The following is an 18,422-nucleotide window of genomic DNA, read 5'->3' as shown; positions in this document are numbered from 1 at the left end:
TTTCCTAAAAAGTGGTAAACTGTATGCGTTAACCTACCAAATAACTAAACTGGCCTAATAAACTTGAATAGTTGGTGTAGTTTTTGAAATAAACAGCTAAAAACTCCTAAAAATACCATGCGCCTATCTTTTACAATGAAGACGAAGGGAAATGGGGACGGAGTTGGTGGTCACGTGAATAGAAAAAAGAATATATCACGGTTTTGGGCAGTTGCGCGTTCTACTCTTTTTTAATTCTGTGGAAGTTACCGACTGTTAAATATTTTCATACCGCTTCATGTAAAAAGTCAAAATATCTATTTGGGGTGAAAAGTTATTTATTTTAAATGCCATTTACACAGTATTTCAAAAATTTTACTCTTTACTTAGATTAGAGCTTTTATAAATAACGTTTGACTTTTATTTAAAGTCATGATAAACTAAATATGAAGAAATCATATTTTAATGACTCATCAAAATCTCAGCAATGACGTCAAAATTACTTTTTTGGAATTACCATAACAATCTATTATTTGCATAGTAAAACATTGGAAAACTTAATATAGAAAGATTTTTACATAAGTTACATTATAATTTGTGTATTTATAATTAAAAACATTAAGTTATCTATTAGGTGTACATTTTTCACTGATAGTAAAGAAAAAGACATTAATTTAATATTTATGGAGTCTGATATAAAGAGCGTTTTTGTGAGGTTCTAAGCAGACTAAACTTTATAACGTTTTGTTGTGTTTTTTTTTGTTATTAAATCTGTGTTTTAAACATTACACTCGTTTATCCATTCTTTAAAGTTTTGACCTAATTTACAGAAAAACCGAGAATATATAAAGTTATATTAAGTACACAAGTATTGAAGTATACAGAAAATTTGTGAAGCTTTTTCACGCTCAATCATGGCTTGTGATACAAAAGAAATCATGATTTCTATCACGGGAATGACTTGCAACTCATGCGTGAAAACAATTGAAAGTGAGGTTGGGAAAGAAAATGGAATTCATAAAATTAAAGTAAGTTTGTTTTTAATATATAAGATATTGGTTTTATTGAAGATATGTCCAGGTACGGCACATAATATTCGCCAACCCAACTTCTAACATATGACATATTATATATCCTATTTTTTATTGTTTTAGTTTCTGTATCACATCCTCAGGGGGTTGTACACTTCTACCTGGATATTTACTGATAGTATGATTTTAAATAACATAGTACATTTTATTTGTTGGTTTGATTACAATAGTAATATTTCAGCCTGTAAGTTAAACTAACAAAAATACGCGATTGAACAGGAAAACAGATATAAGAGTGAAAAATCCCGCATTTTAGTTTTGTTGATTACGTTTCGTGCAGCCTCAATTTTTGTCATCTAAGCTTTGTTATTAAATTAAAATTTAAGTTTGAGCCACCATAAAAAGCTTGAGGAACTGTTTGGTCTATGGTCTAGTATTGAATTTATATTTTATATAATTCAGTAATCAGTACACAAATTGAGTTCCAACCTTTAACCAAACTAAATACTAAAACAAATAAACCAATTAGCCATTTTTTTAAATCTTATTTGTTCCATTTTTTTAAATCTTATTTGTTAAAAATCAAATTATTCAATTAACTTGTAGTGTGTAACCTGATTAACATTTGAGTTAAAAATAATTTGATTTCTTTTCATTTGAACTTAAGCGTGACACTAACAATGCTGTTGTCCGTGGTAGGTCTCGCTTCAAAACATGAACGCAGAAGTTTCATTCGACCCACAAGTGTTGACCAATAAAGACGTGGTTGAATTAATTGAAGACCTTGGATTTGATGCAAAAGTAGAAACTGGGAACACTGGTGAGTAATTGATGGTCAGTTATCATAGAAGTATCAGCTGTTGTTAACTCTACAGTTTTTTACCCATAAGCCACAACTATGAAGATTTACAAATTTTGAATATGGCACCTATGAATAAAATTACTGATAAGTTTTAATATAAATCCCATATTAAGATTTTACTTTATTTTGTTGAATATTTGAAACTTAGCTACCAAGTTCAACATATCTACCATGTAATGGATTTGAACCCTGTATCCCAGTAACTTGTAATTAAACTATATCCAGGATTCAATATTACATGATATTCTACCAATCCTGTTTAATACAGTCATATATTGAAACGCAAAGTTAATACATAATGCTGGCTTTCAACCTGGTAACCCAGTAACTTGTATTTAAAACTATATTCAGGCTTAAATATTAGTTCCTGATGTTCATACCTATCTTATATAATACAGTCATACATATATATATATGTATGCAAACGCAAAGTTAGTACATGATGCTGGCTTTGAACCTGGTACCTCAGTAACTTGTACTTCCATACTTAGATACTGTAGTGTTAAACATTGACGGTATGACATGTGATGCTTGTGTAAACACAATACAATCAACACTCAGTGGACTTAAAGGAATCATTACCACACAGGTGAGTTATAATTTTAAGGCTAACTTTGGCTTGGTTCACAACTTTCTATTCTATATGGGTGAGGTCCTACTTTAAAGCAGGCTAGGAGACATTGGATTGTGTTTCTGGTTTAATTTATATCCAGAATATTAAGTTTACAGAAGTTGTTGCTTTGTGGAGCTTAGTTTGGTTGTGTAATTGACTTTAAATATTCCTTTATCCTGTATTATTAGTACTACTGTACTGCTATTCTAAATAAAGTGTTAAATTCTGTGTTAACATATGTTGTGTAGTCAGATACATTGTTTCAAGGAAGCTACAAGTTCACAATCATTTGTAACCTGTTTCCTATTTCCTTTGCAAATTATTTATTCTGTTAATTCTGTTTCAAACGGAAAATTATTTCCCGCTCAAGCTTTTGCTTATCCTGCTAAGCCTGTAAAAGCTCTTGATTTTAGTTTCTAAATACTGCATTTCGTCCCACTAACTAATTATTGTGACTAAGATCACATCCTGCTCCATTTATTAAACTTTAATGTTGAAAGAAAGTGCTTCAATAATTAAACACTTTATTGCTGTGGTTTATTATAACAGCTTCGTGCCGTGTGGCTGGTGTTAATACATGTCTGATGTGCTTGTAAATTGTGTAGTGGTATCAGTATAGGTTAGTCTCTTAAATGGGTTTATATATTTAGTAAGTGCTGTTTAAACTACTACACAGGGTCTTAGTGATCTCATTATCTGTGTGATATAATATTGATAAAGGTGTGGCAGGATTTTGAATAGGATTAAGTAAATACAAATTATAAACAGTCTTTCGTAACTTATTTAAATTTGGTTTATCCTATAGGCTATAAACATACATATATATCTCATTTGCTAGGCAGTATATAGATTTTTGTTTAGAAAACAATGTTTATAATGTTGTAAATTTATTCATTGTACTTCATATGTTTATTCTAAATTTACAGATTTCGTTACAAAACAAGCAAGGAGTGGTTAACTACAAGCCAAATATATTGAATCCTTCTCTTATTGTGTCCACCATTGAAGACATGGGGTTTGAGGCCTCTGTCAGTGAAGATGGGGTGAGGAAACGAACCAAGACAGGCAAGATATCAATTGAAGGAATGACTTGCAACTCTTGTGTGCAAACAATACAACAGCAGATTGGGTCGTACACTGGTGTGGAGTCTATTAAGGTGGGAATTGTCTTAGACTGTTTTCTAAGTTTAGTTTATATTAAGCCAAATATTATTGGTAATGGGCAACTCCAGGAAATATAAGTCATTTGATATGCAGTACCCTGGTACCTTGCGTCCTCACTCATATAGAGTAGAAACACCTTTAGAACTAAATCTACTTTAGTGTGCAGCATCTATTAGTAATATACACCAGCTTAACTATAGTTTTGTATACATGTAACAATATGGTATAATGTTAACTCTGGTCTATATCCTTAGTGTGCTGGTATACTTTACTATACTACATTTAATATCTTTTTTTATTTTACCAAACAAGTCTTGTTTATAGTCATTATGTAAGTATAAAGTAACCCTTGTTTTCTAACAATTAGGTTTCATTGGAAAACAAAGAAGCAACTTTGGATTACAATCCTGAACTTATTGGTTTGGAGCTTGTTATTGATGCTATTGAAGACATGGGTTTTGATGCTGCGTTGAAGTATGGGGTGGTGGAGAAGCCACGCAATGATGATCTTATTACTTTGTCTGATAACTATGATGCTAAGAGACCAGCTGTGTTGGGGAATCGTGATTCAGTGAATGGAGATGTGGAATACACAGTAGTGAATATTGGGGTGGAAGGAATGCATTGCAAGTCATGTGTGAGAAAGATTGAAGAGAATATGAAGACAATGAAAGGCGTGGCAAAAGTTAAAGTATCGCTGGATGACAAGACGGCAACAATTTCATACGACAGTGACAAAATTAAAGAAGAAAAATTGGCAGAAAAGATTAAGGACCTGAGTTTTAAAGCCACGCTACCAAACGGACGTTCGTTTACGCCTGAAACAGCGACTGCTGTAAATGGAGATGCGTTAATCAAGTTACCTCCACCTCCAAATGGTTCTGATAACTCCTCAAAGATATCGGAAGCCGCTGCAGTGTTATCTGTTAGATCCACAAACCACTCTATTGGCTCCACACCTTCCAATAAAACCAGGAGCTCTGCGGGGAGGGGAACCGTTAAAAAAGCTGTCAGTAAGCGCAAAAAAGTTGAGAAGCAGAATTCCCGGAAAATTGTTGAATCGAGTAAAATGCTAGAAATGAGCGTTTCCATGGAAACAGATGTGGAAAGATGTTTCATTAATATTACCGGGATGACGTGTGCTTCATGTGTTAACAATATTGAGAGAAATATAGGTGAGTTCTTGTGTAGGACTTGGTATCATAGGCGTCAAACTTGTTGGGGAGGCAGGGATAGTTAGACGATCAAATATATTAGACATTTTTTATTGTAATAATGTTTTCCGATTAATACAGTGTAGAAACCTTCATTGAAGGCCTGCAACCCCAGGTTTGGTGTCTTCTGTTTATGCTTGGTATTGCATAAATGGGTTAACCATCTTACAATGTTAACAATAAAAAAGGATGAATAACTTCGACCGCATCTGTCATAAATATTTCATTATATACCATTTAATTCTAACCCAGAGGTAATGGACTCAAGAATCGTTAATGCTATCATTGTGGGCGTATGTGTCCTTGGGCAAAACACTTATCGGCAATTGCTCCAACCCAGTCACTAATGGGTTGTCCAAATTATCAGCCATACATAAAAAAAATACAAAAATAAAATCACCCACAAAGTAACATACAACTCGTAAGCTGAGTTGTTAAACCCGTGTAATAACGACTTTTGTTTTCTAGCCATGCGGGGATAAAGCTGGTTACATTCATTAATTCACCATTCATGTTATTCAGCCATTTAAGATTAGCATTTACCATCTTCCACCTTACAACACAGGTAGGGAGGAAGGAATTGTCTCCATCCTTGTTGGGTTAATGTCGGGTCGAGCTGAAGTAAAATATCGGCCAAGTTTGATCGAACCAGATACGATTGCTCAACTTATTGAAGACCTTGGGTTTGGAGCTGCAGTGTTAGAAGGAACTGGGAAGGGGGGACAAGTTGAACTAAATGTAAGTTGGGAAGGAATTATTCAACAACCCATTTGTGTAAGCTGTTACTACAGTGCATATTGTGTATGGATGTAAACTGTGATCTTAAGGTATTTTGTAGTTGTGGTCATGAATGAAAGGTTAAAACATCAGTGTTTGAAGATTACAATGAGAAAAAATACGTACGAAACTAACTTAGATATTTATGTGGCAGATGATCAGTTTTGATAAAAAATTAAATTTATTTTTTTTGTTATAAGCTATACAGTGCATCACATGGTTTAACTTTAGATAGAAACTACTCACTTGACTTTATAAATACATAACACGGAAATTACCAATGTTAAAATAGCTTGCATGACATAGAGTGATTAAAGTTTATTTATAGATGTTAATCTCTTCATACTACATGTTTAACCTACTTTAAAATTCATAAAATAAAAAATCCTTTTTGATCCCACGGGTTTTGTTACATTGTTGTGTCATAGTTGGTAATGTTTAATTATTACATCACACTTCCTGTTACGTCATAATAGGTTACTGGTATGACATGCTCGTCGTGCGTACATGCCATAGAGTCGCGGCTACAGGAGGTTGCGGGTGTCACATACGCTTCTGTGGCTCTTGCCACGTCAAGTGCCGTTGTCAAGTACGATCCAGAAATCCTTGGTGTTCGAGACATCATAGCGAGCATTGAGGTATTTATTTACATTTACATGGTTTACATATTACATACATAGTACAATATATGGGGATAAAAATACATTACTTCTTCGAATAAAGTAGCGAAAACCAAAATATTTAAAACTTAGTCGAAAACCCAATACTGCTGAATTATACAGTTTAATAAAATATCAAATAAAACTAAAGCGTGACTGCTAATGCTAAACCTACAGTGCAATTACTTTCTCATATTATGTTGTATTTAATTAAAACTTTCGAAGTAAAGGTTTATATTGATAAACTTGAGATTGTGGGTTTAAGCCCAAGTTGATGTAAATACAAATAAGCCAATTTTAACATACACAAATTTACACAAATGATATGATCATTGATGATCATTGGTAGCTGGTTTGCCACAATAAATATTATTCTCATTAAAATGTGCTGCAGGCTGTTTTGGTATGTAGTGTATGAGCTGCAGTATGTGCTAAAAGGTTGTTGGAGTTTTTCCATGACTACATACTTCACAATATGTGTGGGAGAAATACTCCATCATTTTACAGTAAACATGTTATCAGGCATTTCTTTTAATTAGGACAAAATATAATTGTATTAACTTCTAAAAGGTCCCATATACTCCCATATACTTACTACTATGTGGGTGAGGTCCTGGGACTTATGCTAGATTTGGCCCATTACCCTACATGCAGTTTTTAACTTAATGCTCAGTTTGTTGTAAAAATGGCTCTGTACAGTAGAAAGTCTGTTATTTATTTATAACAGTGACTCATAGTCACATTGTTGGACCCTGCAATAAACTTGTTTGAACACGAAAAGCAAACTAACTGTATTTGTTTGTGGTCTATAAGAGAAGGTCCAAAACACAAGAGATAACTCTCTATGTTCGGATACAACAGTGATAAAGGGAATATTATGAATCCATTTCTAGTAATTAGGAAGCCTCTATTACTTAATTCCTTCCTGAGTTTATTGTATTTTGTTCCAAGTAACACAAGTCACGTACGCAGCATCTTATTGTTAATAATTGTTCTCATACATCATGCCGTATCAAGTACATATGCTTAATTATAAATGTCAATACATAGGTCCAAGTCTAATGCATGATCACTCTATTTGCTATGCATGACAACCAGTGGCACAGCCAGGTTCTGATTTATCACCATGTTCAGATTTTCTGTAAACCCTTTATGAATAATAATAAAATCACGGCCAAGTTTGATGATTTAACCAATCTCTTTTGTCATGTTTGTACTAATGAGATAATGTGCAAACTCTCCACTAAATCCCAAGACAAAGATTTGGTAATGTTTATAAACTTGTAGCTTCAAGTTCAGCTACTCTTACTCTGTTTTTTGTTGTTGGATATAAACATCATATAATTCTCACATGGAAGTTTTTGTTGTTGGATATAAACATCATATAATTGTCACATGGAAATCACATTTTTTCACTATAGAAATCATACAATTTCACCATAAAAATTATTTAATTATAGAGTGCTGGGTTTGGGGCTTCCCCTCGTAGCCGCGACAACCGAGTTGGAGCACTTGACCATCGGGTGGCGATACAACAATGGAGACGCTCGTTTCTAACTGCATTAATATTCGGTGTACCAGTGATGGTTATCATGATATATTACATGGCATCAGGAGCTCATAATAATCCGTACATGATCGTACCCGGGCTCAGTCTACAGAACCTGCTCATGTTTCTGCTATGCACGCCTGTGCAAGTGAGTTTATTGTGCTGTGTAATGTGTACACAGTGGCGCAGCCAAGGTGTTAGGGGGTCGCGACCCCCCCTTATAAACCAAAAAAAAATTAAAAAAAAAATTAAAAAGAAAAATTAAAAACAAATTGTTTTGGAAAATTTTTTCATTAATACCCCCCTCCCCTTTTTTTTCTGGCTGCGCCACTGTGTCTGTGTGTACATAGTAGTACAGTACAACATACAAAATATTGTGCTGTATACAACATACATACAACATAGATAAGTTATTGTGCTGTATGCAACATGGTATTGTGGTGTTTACTACATACAAAGTAGTATAAGGTGTAAAATGGTGTCTACTGTTTAATTTAAACTAGCAATATATTAGGAAACATTTTTTGACAACAACCTTTGGTTGCACCACTTAACGCAGGTGTTTATATAAATTAAGTTGTATTTGGCCGACACTTCAGTGATTCTGACAGCTAGTTTGACAAGTGTCAAAATACAATGGATTTGAATTGGTAGCACCGCTTTATTGTTTTGTGTGAACCAAAGCTGTAATTGAACAATTAGTATAATATAGTAGGGTGGGGGAAGATGGAACACCTTTAGCACATAATATCCAAATATCCTGATCATGTTTTAAACAATTAACAACGATCTATGGAAGCCATGAGGATAAAATTTTATAAAAAAATCGTTGAATGTTTGTTTACCACCAAATTGGAGGAGAAAATTGAAAAGATAGATTGAAAAGGTGTCCCATCTTCCCCCCCCCTACTATATAGTACTGTGGATGTATAATTGCCACTTTATCCTCAGGTGTACGGTGGGCGATACTTTTACATACAAGCATGGGCGGCAGTTAAACACAGAATGGCAAACATGGACGTCCTTATCGTAATGACAACAGTGATATGTTACGCATATTCTGTCATTCTACTCATCATATCTATGATACAACAAGCCAAAGGATCTCCAAAAACCTTCTTTGAAACCCCACCCATGTTATTTGTGTTCATTGCACTTGGAAGGTGGCTTGAACATATTGCTAAGGTAAGGCGTAACTTGTTTAAATGCTGTAAAATAGTTTTGTGTTATATATGGGTCAATGGGTGAGTCCCACACCAGCAAAGGCACTATGGGTTTTGGTTTGTAAACCAGATATGGCAGATTGCCCAAACCATGTATTGATGAATATAAGTAACTGACTAAATTTTGGTTCTTATAGCAGACAATGCTAATAAGTTATTGTTATCTCTCCCAGGAGTGTTGGTGTGATGGGTCAACTCTAGCTTAAATCCCAATCACACAAGGACCATCGAATATAACAGAACAAGTTATAACTTCTACTTTCTACAGGGTAAAACATCTGAAGCTCTAGCCAAGTTAATGCAGCTACAAGCCACCGAAGCTATCCTTGTTGTGTTTGGAGATGATAAAACCACGGTCATAAAAGAGGAAAGTATATCTGTCGATTTGGTACAGCGTGGTGATTACTTACGGGTGCCACCAGGTACTAAGATACCAACAGATGGGAAAGTGGTGGAAGGAACATCTATGGCAGATGAATCGGTTATTACAGGTAGGTTCATGGTTATGATGGATGTTGTGGGTGTATTATATACAGTAGAATGGGGGGAAGATGGGACACTTTTTACCTCTATGTTCTCGTCCCATTTAGTAGTAAACAAAGAACATTCAGAGAAATATGAAACTATGTCCTCATGACTCTCATAGACCGTTGTTAATTGTTTAAAACACGATCAGAATATCTGGATATTGTGTACTAAAGGTGTCCTATCTTCCCCCACCCTACTGTATATGTTTTACTGCTTACAGCATAGGGTTCTTCAATAAATGCACTGATAAAAATCCTGTGCAGCTGATGCTGTTTACTTCATGGTATAGACACCAAACAATATAAAATGCAAGGTGAACAGGGATAATTTGACATGTATTCCTGTGAAACATATTCCAACTTATTACCTGCAATGATTACTGATTATATAATACAGTACAAAAATCCATTGTAGGCCCGCCCATCCTGCTATCCCAGGTTCGGCACCTTTGGTTTATGTTATGTTTTACATTACATATCCAATAAGAAAAGATAATTTATAATGTTTTTTTACCAGGGGAGTCAATGCCAGTCACAAAGAAACCAGGGTCATCAGTCATTGGAGGATCCATCAACCTAAACGGGTCCCTACTTATGCAAGCCACTCATGTTGGCGCAGACTCCGCACTTTCACAGATTGTACGACTGGTGGAGGAAGCTCAGACATCAAAAGCTCCAATTCAACAGGTATGTGTTTGGTGTATAGGCGCCAAACCTGGGGTGACTGGGGGCAGACCACCCCTAGATTTAACATATGATATTTTTGCAATTATACATGTATAATCCTATGTGATGGCTGTTTGATAACTCATGATTTAAACAGACAATTTTGCTTTTTATGTATTTTTGTACTGAGTTCTGTATATTAGATAGTGCATATCATATTTTGTAGTTTATACACTGTTGAGCTGCCCATTCTACATACCAAATTTTAACTATAGCAAGTTAACACATAACTAAATTCTTTTATTATACTACACACAAGTGATTACTTGTTCATACACCAATGACACCACATATTGTGACCAACACACGCATACAACAGATGCTCTTATCTAGTTAGCATTGATCGGCAGCATAGGCGACATGTTTTTGTTTTCAGAAAAATCTGGGGTGATCTTGTTAAAATACAATGGGTTACACAACACTCATAGTTATCAAACATAGGGAACCTCATTGATTAATGTGGTGAATGCAATATACTTTGGCCCTGCTGAATTGTATAGACACCTAACAGCAGGGTAAAAATCTGGAGTGACATTGTTAAAATACAGTTACACTCATAGTTGTCAAACATAGGGAACCTCATTGATTAATGTGGTAAATGCAATATACTTTGACTCTGCTTGTTTGTACAGACACCTAACAGCAGGGTAAAATCTGGGGTGATCTTGTTAAAATACAGTTACACTCATAGTTGTCAAACATAGGGAACCTCATTGATTAATGTGGTGAATGCAATATTTTTTGGCTCTGCTTGTTTGTATAAACACCTAACAGCAGGGTAAAAATCTGGATAGATATTGTTAAAATACAGTTACACTCATGGTTGCCAAACATGGAGAACCTCATTGACTAATGTGGTGAATGCAATATACTTTGGCTCTGCTTGTTTGTATAGAAACCTAACAGCAGGGTAAAATCTGAAAAAAAGACACCTAACAGCAGGGTAAAAATCTGGGGTGACATTGTTAAAATACAGTTACACTCATGGTAGCCAAACATGGAGAACCTCATTGATTAATGTGGTGAATGCAGTATACTTTGTGCTTGGCTTGTTTGTATAAGTATGGCACTAAACAAATAGGGATAAAAGCTGTTTTCGGTTCAAAACTAGGGTGCTAAACCATATAATGTTACCCCATGTACATAAGATTACCCTATGTTCAACAGGTTGCTGATAAGATTGCTGGCAAGTTTGTCCCTGGTGTCATCATAATATCCATTGTTACATGGGTGGCTTGGGTCATTGTTGGTTACACTAATCCAAGTGTGTTGAGTGAATTCGCAAAGAAACACGAGTGAGTGGACTTTTTATAAAATTAAACATAAAACGCCCTTGCCCAAGCTCAGTGATCACTAAGGATTCTTGCTCTTTGCCTACTCCCTGGGATATAAGTTCATTTACAATTTCTAAGATTTCTTACCCTTCTTTTTTTTTTCTTTGTTTTCTAATAATCTCTGTATGACATCACAGATACCTCTCTTCTCATGAAATGACTTTCCGGTTTGCGTTTCAAACAGCAATAACAGTTCTTGCAATTGCTTGCCCCTGCGCCTTAGGTCTGGCAACCCCGACAGCAGTTATGGTGGGGACAGGGGTTGGGGCACAGATTGGGATTCTTATCAAAGGAGGGGAGCCATTGGAAACATCTCATAAGGTGGGTTAAGGGCATGAGAACATTATAACTAAACAGTAAGTATGGGATATGAAGCTACTCTATAGAAAATATAGCTCATGGCCTAGTTTCTTTTAGGGGCTAATTTTTGCAAAGTGGTGAATATAAATAATTACAGATATAAAAATACAGGGGCTACAGCTGTTGTGTGTCTCTAAAAGGGACCATGAAATAAATTGTTTTTTACTGCTAGTTTGTTGTGTGTTATTCTATTGTACATGGGTGATGTCCTGTAGTTTGACTTTATCTCAATGCCCAAAGTTCCATTGCATGAACCTCACCAGATATTGAAGCCTGCTACTTCCTCAAGGTTATGTGTTAAAGAACCAAAATATATTCCAGGTAAAGACCGTTGTCTTTGATAAGACCGGGACCATCACCCACGGTGAGCCCCGTGTCGTGCTTGAGCGGTTATGCACCCCTGATGAAGGGGGTACAGGGATGTCGCTGAGATACCTCATGGCTATCGTCGGTACGGCTGAAAATGCAAGCGAGCACCCACTAGGTGCTGCTGTTGTGAAACAAGCAAAAGAGGTGAGCGCGATGTTGTTTACGGGGTCACATTAGTTCTGTTCTGTATGGTGAGGTCCTTGTTCTTAGAAGACCCATTGATTTGGTCCAACAACCAAAAAAAAGACCTGGAATTCAGGCCAGAATTGGTCATTATCTTAACACCAAGACGATTTCTATATAACCATGAATGCACCTCACTTGCTGTGTTGTGTTACAGCTTCTCAATACTGCTATCATACTTGCATTTATTATATACTGCTTATATTAAACTTTTTCTTGAATGGTCACTGCTTTTCATCATACTTCGCAAAGCATCATAATATTTGTTATTTACTTCAGGTTCTGAGAATTGACAGACTAGGAAACGCCAGCAGTTTCAAAGGAGTTCCTGGATGTGGTATTCAATGTAAAGTCAGTGGAGTTGAAGCTGTGTTGCTTAACAGTAACAACATGTATAGCCTTGAAACTGTGAGTATAAAGACTTGAATGTTTTTAACAGTTGGTTATGCTTGCACTTGGGTTATCTTGATTTAATTGGAATACTCTGGTGGTCTGTCATGTGCGTGTCAATGCTACAATACACAAGAATCATAATTTCCATTAATTAGTGAAAGTGACGCTGCATGCAAAGTAAACACATTTGGCTTAAGTGGCATGCAACACCATGACAAAGTGCTACTAACTTATATGTGGAAATACCACTGGGTCTGCTGTCTTGTATTATTCTTAGCATCCTGGCATAATGTTCTTTACATACTAATACACAGATTGAATCCAAATATCAACTCACTCAGACAGAACAATCCTCATTGTCTCAAAACAAAGCAACTTATGATGTATTAATCGGGAATCGAGATTGGATGAGAAGAAATGGAATCCTTGTTCCTGATCAAGTGGATGATGCAATGGCAGGTTGGGAAGTTATTGTTAATTGTGGCTGCACTTGTATTTACTTAGTAAACTGTAGATAGCTATAGTCAGTGGCGCAGCCAGAAAAAAAATTAGGGGGGGTTTATTCTTTAGAAAAAATATTTTTTAAAATTGTTTTTAAAAAAATATTTTTTTTGGTTTAAGACGGGGGGGTCACGAGTCACGACCCCCGAAACCCCACCCCTGTCTGCGCCACTGGCTATAGTGTTAAGGTGTTAGGAAAATACAATGTAGTATTGTGTAGTAGTATTTCAAAAAGCACTTGTAGTCATGGGAGCCACATATGGGTGGATTGTTTTACACTGGAGTAACCAGTAAACATTACAACCAATAACTAGACAGCTTCTATTCATGTTACAACCAATGCATTAGATTTGTTTAACAAGAATGCGTGTCTAATTATTCCAACCAAATTCCCATTATTGAGTGTCTATAAACTGCTTCAGTGGGGACTAGATGGTAGCACCCTGGGTGTTGGTGTAGTAGACCTACATTCAGGACCTGTAGTAGTAGTAGCGCACTGACCTTGCAGTCTTGCACATAAACAACAATACATACATTAAAGTAGAGCATACTTCTCCTAATAGAACATACATTTTCACAGTAATATTTAAATGATAAATATTTTCCACAGAGCAAGAGGAATGTGGTTATACAGCAGTGTTGACCGCTGTCAATGAAAAGTTGGAAGGAATGATTGCGATTGCTGACACTGTAAAATCTGAGTCAGCACTGGCTGTGTATACCTTACAACATATGGGGATCGATGTTATATTACTTACTGGGGATAATAAGAAGACAGCAAAGGCAATCGCAAGACAGGTATTATGGTTGTTGTTGCAGTACACAAGTAAAGTTTTGCTTGAGTTGTTGTTATACTTTGACAGCAAGCATGAGGTGTATGAATACATCATGTGTTTCTGGTGTATAAGAAAACACCCAAGTTATAACTCGACAGTGAGCATATGGTACACCACATATGTAAAATAGACTAACATTACAACACCACACACAGGCCGGCATTAAAAACGTCTACGCTGAAGTCCTTCCTTCGCACAAAGTCGACAAAGTTCGTCAACTGCAGGAATCTGGTCACAAGGTGGCAATGGTGGGTGACGGTGTCAACGACTCTCCTGCGTTGGCACAAGCCGATGTTGGGGTAGCCATCGGCACCGGGACGGACGTCGCTGTGGAAGCCGCAGATGTTGTTTTGATCAAGGTTGGTATACAATTATGGTTTAAGATGAAAGTTGCATATAAAGTATGTATTGTCGAACGTTTTTATACTACCTCACTCTGGTCTAGATTGTACAGTTATATTCGTAACATCAATGTGAAAGTTGTATATAGGATCAGTAGTATTATAAAGTCTGGTTTAGACAATTAAAAGTTTAGAGTGAGGATTTTGTGGTTGTACATCCATTGTATATTATCAATTAACTGTCTTAATTGATAGATGGTAGCCCCCTGAGGGTTTTAGAGTAAAATATGATGGGGTAATGGGCCAAATCTGGCCCGAGTCCCAGATTCTTAAAGACCTCACTAATACAGAATAGAATTGAATAAAAGATCTAAATTCCCATCACTCAAAAAAGTTGACTTTAATATTCTGACACATCCTGCTTCTATCCAACCAGAGTGACTTAATGGACGTTGTAGCCGCGATAGATTTATCCCAGCACGTGATTCGACGAATTCGTTACAACTTTGTGTTCGCTTGCGTTTACAACCTCATCGGGATTCCTCTTGCTGCTGGTGCGTTTTACACACTAGGTGTCGTGCTTGAGCCATGGATGGGTTCGGCAGCGATGGCGCTGAGTTCGGTGTCCGTCGTTATGTCATCGCTGTTCCTAAAAACGTAAGTTAACTTTAGTATGTGTAAATAAATATACAGAATAGAAAACTATTATATATTTACAGTTTTATACTTAAAACATAAACTAATTTATCAAAGAGTATATAAATATTTAAGCCAAGGAACTAGTAGGCCTATGTTATTATAAAAACGTGACGCTATATTGACAATGTCCGAATATAACAGTTATATTAAAATTTTACTTATTATGCAAAATATAAAAGCTATATGTTAAATTCTGTCAGTTTCAATATAGTAAAATATATATCATATGTTTAAAAAATATGCTTATTTAACCGTTACCATTTTTTCCTATGTATTTTTCGATATTGGCTAAAATCTCAGTTCCTCTGGCAAGCAGAGCATCACTGTGGGACCTTACTGATTAAACACCCAGACTTTCTCCTATGCATGTTAATAAAAGCTCCTAGTATGCCCATTCCTGATATATGAAACCAACCCCTTTCCGCACAAGTTTCATTATGACTCAGCTAATTATATTTTGCCCCGTCATCGGCAGAGCGAGACACAGCATTAAATCACGACGTAATCACATGACTAGAAAATTCAACAAATCAGAACGCAGCAGCATTGCTGCTCTGCTGCCACCTAGCAGCAGCGTATTAAACCTTGCTGCTGTTGCGTTATATAAAGCAAACGGCCTCCCTTTTCTTGATGATGTCACAATCCCATTTATTGATGATGTCACAGAGTCTATTGATGATGTCATAACCCATGAAAGTGGTTAATACACCATGGTAATACAGTAGAACAGACAAATATGGTGGAGGGATAGTTTTAAATTGGGTTAGATGGTTAAAGTAGTTGGTGTATACGTAGACACTTTTATTTTGTTACTTTTGCTACCAGTCATAATGCAGTATAGATCTTTTTGGCTTTTCCAAATCCTGATCTAATGAATTCTTGGAATGAAATTACCGTTTTATTCCAAAGTAGACATGAAGTCTATATTCAACACTCTTGTGTGAAACTGTTTATTAATCTTGTAACAGACATCTTGAGTCACAATACATATCAACAGGTTGTGACATACGAGCATCACTTGCTTAACGGCAGAATTACTAATTTATAAATGATTCGAGAAATCCGAAATACATTTTTTCCCATGATATTTTTAAACTTTGCGCCACAACAAATATGGTGTGTCCGGTAGTTTAAAATCCACTTTACATCTTTGTTTGGTATATTCATATTTTCTTGTAAAATACTCTCACAGATTAACAATCTCATGTGAAATATATCTTTAGCCTTATTGCCCAATATATAACTCTCCTTTAATAAAAGGTTCCACCTTTCAAGTGTGTTTTAAAGTTGACAATATGTACAATAGATAAACTAACACTATTTTACTGACCAGGTACAAAAAGCCCTCTTTAACAAGGTTTGGGAGTCCCAAGTATATTAATGACACCGATGTCCTCTATGATTCTGAGATCCAAGCTATATCTGGTGTAGAAGGAGCAATTAAACCACAATCCAGGGCTAGTTCCATTGTCAACAAAGCAAATTCCATCAAAAACAAAGTTCTTGAGTCGATCCATTCACTTTCAATGAATGAAGAACAAGGAAGCCTCACAGCCAGCAAGAAATCTTTATCCTCACACAATGAACATGATAAAGAACAACAGTTGTCCCTCCTGCTTGCAGATATAGATTAAGACTATGTGTAAGGCACGTCGTGTGTATTTGTCGTCTTGTGTCTAACCCACAATCACCTACATGGCTTGAAATATGGTCTTGAATTAATGCAGTGAACTTGCACACTCAATCTGATTTAAAACTAACAGAAAATCCATTCGGATGATGGGCTAAGTCAGCCTAAATATTAGGTTCCATAGCAGGCCATGCTGGAGGACCACACCCAGAATAGAATAGAGCATAAAATCCTGTTGACATTATGCCTATTCTTCAAAACCTCAGTATAGTTATACTATGGACCAAACTCCTGCTGTTCCTGCACTGTTCTGACAATGATTTTGCATTGATAGCATGTTGTGCAGTGCAACAATCTAGCATGTTGTGCAGTGCAACAATCTAGCATGTTGTGCAGTGCAACAATCAAACAGTTATGTGATTATTTTAATAAGACACTTTCGAGACCACCGCAATTTTTATTCAATAGTAAACTTTGTATTGACTATTTTATATCCCTATGCTTCTGGTACAGTAGCATACCATCAGTGCACTTCATATACCATATGCAACCATACATTATTACAATGTTTTGGTATAAAATCCTAGTCTTTTGTTCAGTTTTAGTCTAACAGGTGGAAAGCAAGGTATTCTAACATGTGCCACAGTGGTTTGAGAATTTGTCAGAACATACCCGGTTCAAAGCTCGGTACTGCCATTATTGGGGGTCATTGGGTACTACATTTAGCACTCGTTTCAACCCAGTGGGTTGTATAAAATGTCAGACAGAAAAAAAAATCACTCAATAAGTTAAATATATGGTAACTGGTAACTCAGACCCCAACCTAATTATGTTGCATGCCTGCCAGACAAGGATTTAGTGAAATTTATTTAAAGTTAAAGTGGGCTTGTCAGTGTCTGTATTGATTTGATCTTTTTTGTTGCCTTTTTGCATGGGAATGAAACTTGCAATTTGGTTTGTGAAAATGAAATACAGTGGATTGGCTTTCAACTAACATTGATCAAACATGCAAGAACTAACATACATCATACAGTGACATTTTTGCATTAATTTGTGCAAATGTTTGCAGATTTAAACGCAACGGTTATGAACAACTACCGGATTAGATATCACGTTAACACATTGCCTTCTAAATTCATATCTTTGGAACTTTCCCTTTCTTGTCTGTAAAACCGAGTTTAAGTTCATTTCCTCGTGAAAGCACTTTGTTTTGTTTTTTGCAACTTTTGTAGATTTAATAAAAAAAAAACGTTCAGTTGTCGTTTCCTGTTTTTTTTTTGAAAATTGAGATTTTGAGTTAAAAAATACATTAAGAGAAAAACTAAAGGTTGACAGATTGTAGCGTTAAAAAGTATTTTTGAAATTACCAGAAAAATAAAGCCAATGTTTAGCTTTAAAAAGACTAACTTTGATTAATCTGGGACAAACTAACTATAAAATATACTTTGGTTG

At 35.7% G+C, this 18,422-nt stretch overlaps 1 protein-coding gene across 1 annotated transcript; it reads left to right on the top strand.

The window, feature by feature from the left end:
• Nucleotides 1-805: 805 nt before the first annotated feature.
• On the top strand, nucleotides 806-17,551 carry LOC149725299 (copper-transporting ATPase 1-like). Its single transcript, XM_089892895.1, has 20 exons — nucleotides 806-1,007; nucleotides 1,710-1,830; nucleotides 2,364-2,461; nucleotides 3,412-3,642; nucleotides 4,017-4,824; nucleotides 5,429-5,601; nucleotides 6,117-6,278; nucleotides 7,760-7,996; nucleotides 8,800-9,033; nucleotides 9,340-9,562; nucleotides 10,116-10,285; nucleotides 11,492-11,619; nucleotides 11,796-11,979; nucleotides 12,340-12,531; nucleotides 12,850-12,978; nucleotides 13,278-13,422; nucleotides 14,075-14,262; nucleotides 14,456-14,659; nucleotides 15,078-15,298; nucleotides 16,674-17,551. Exons 1-20 carry the CDS (start codon nucleotides 894-896, stop codon nucleotides 16,972-16,974), a joined length of 4,263 nt encoding a protein of 1,420 aa, XP_089749021.1. The 5' UTR covers nucleotides 806-893; the 3' UTR covers nucleotides 16,975-17,551.
• Nucleotides 17,552-18,422: the final 871 nt, after the last annotated feature.

The sequence above is a fragment of the Ciona robusta genome, chromosome 14 (assembly GCF_009617815.1).
Source record: "Ciona robusta chromosome 14, ASM961781v2".
Classification (NCBI taxonomy): domain Eukaryota; kingdom Metazoa; phylum Chordata; class Ascidiacea; order Phlebobranchia; family Cionidae; genus Ciona; species Ciona robusta.
Note: the sequence above shows the minus strand (reverse complement) of the source record. Positions and strands in the feature narration are given on the sequence as shown.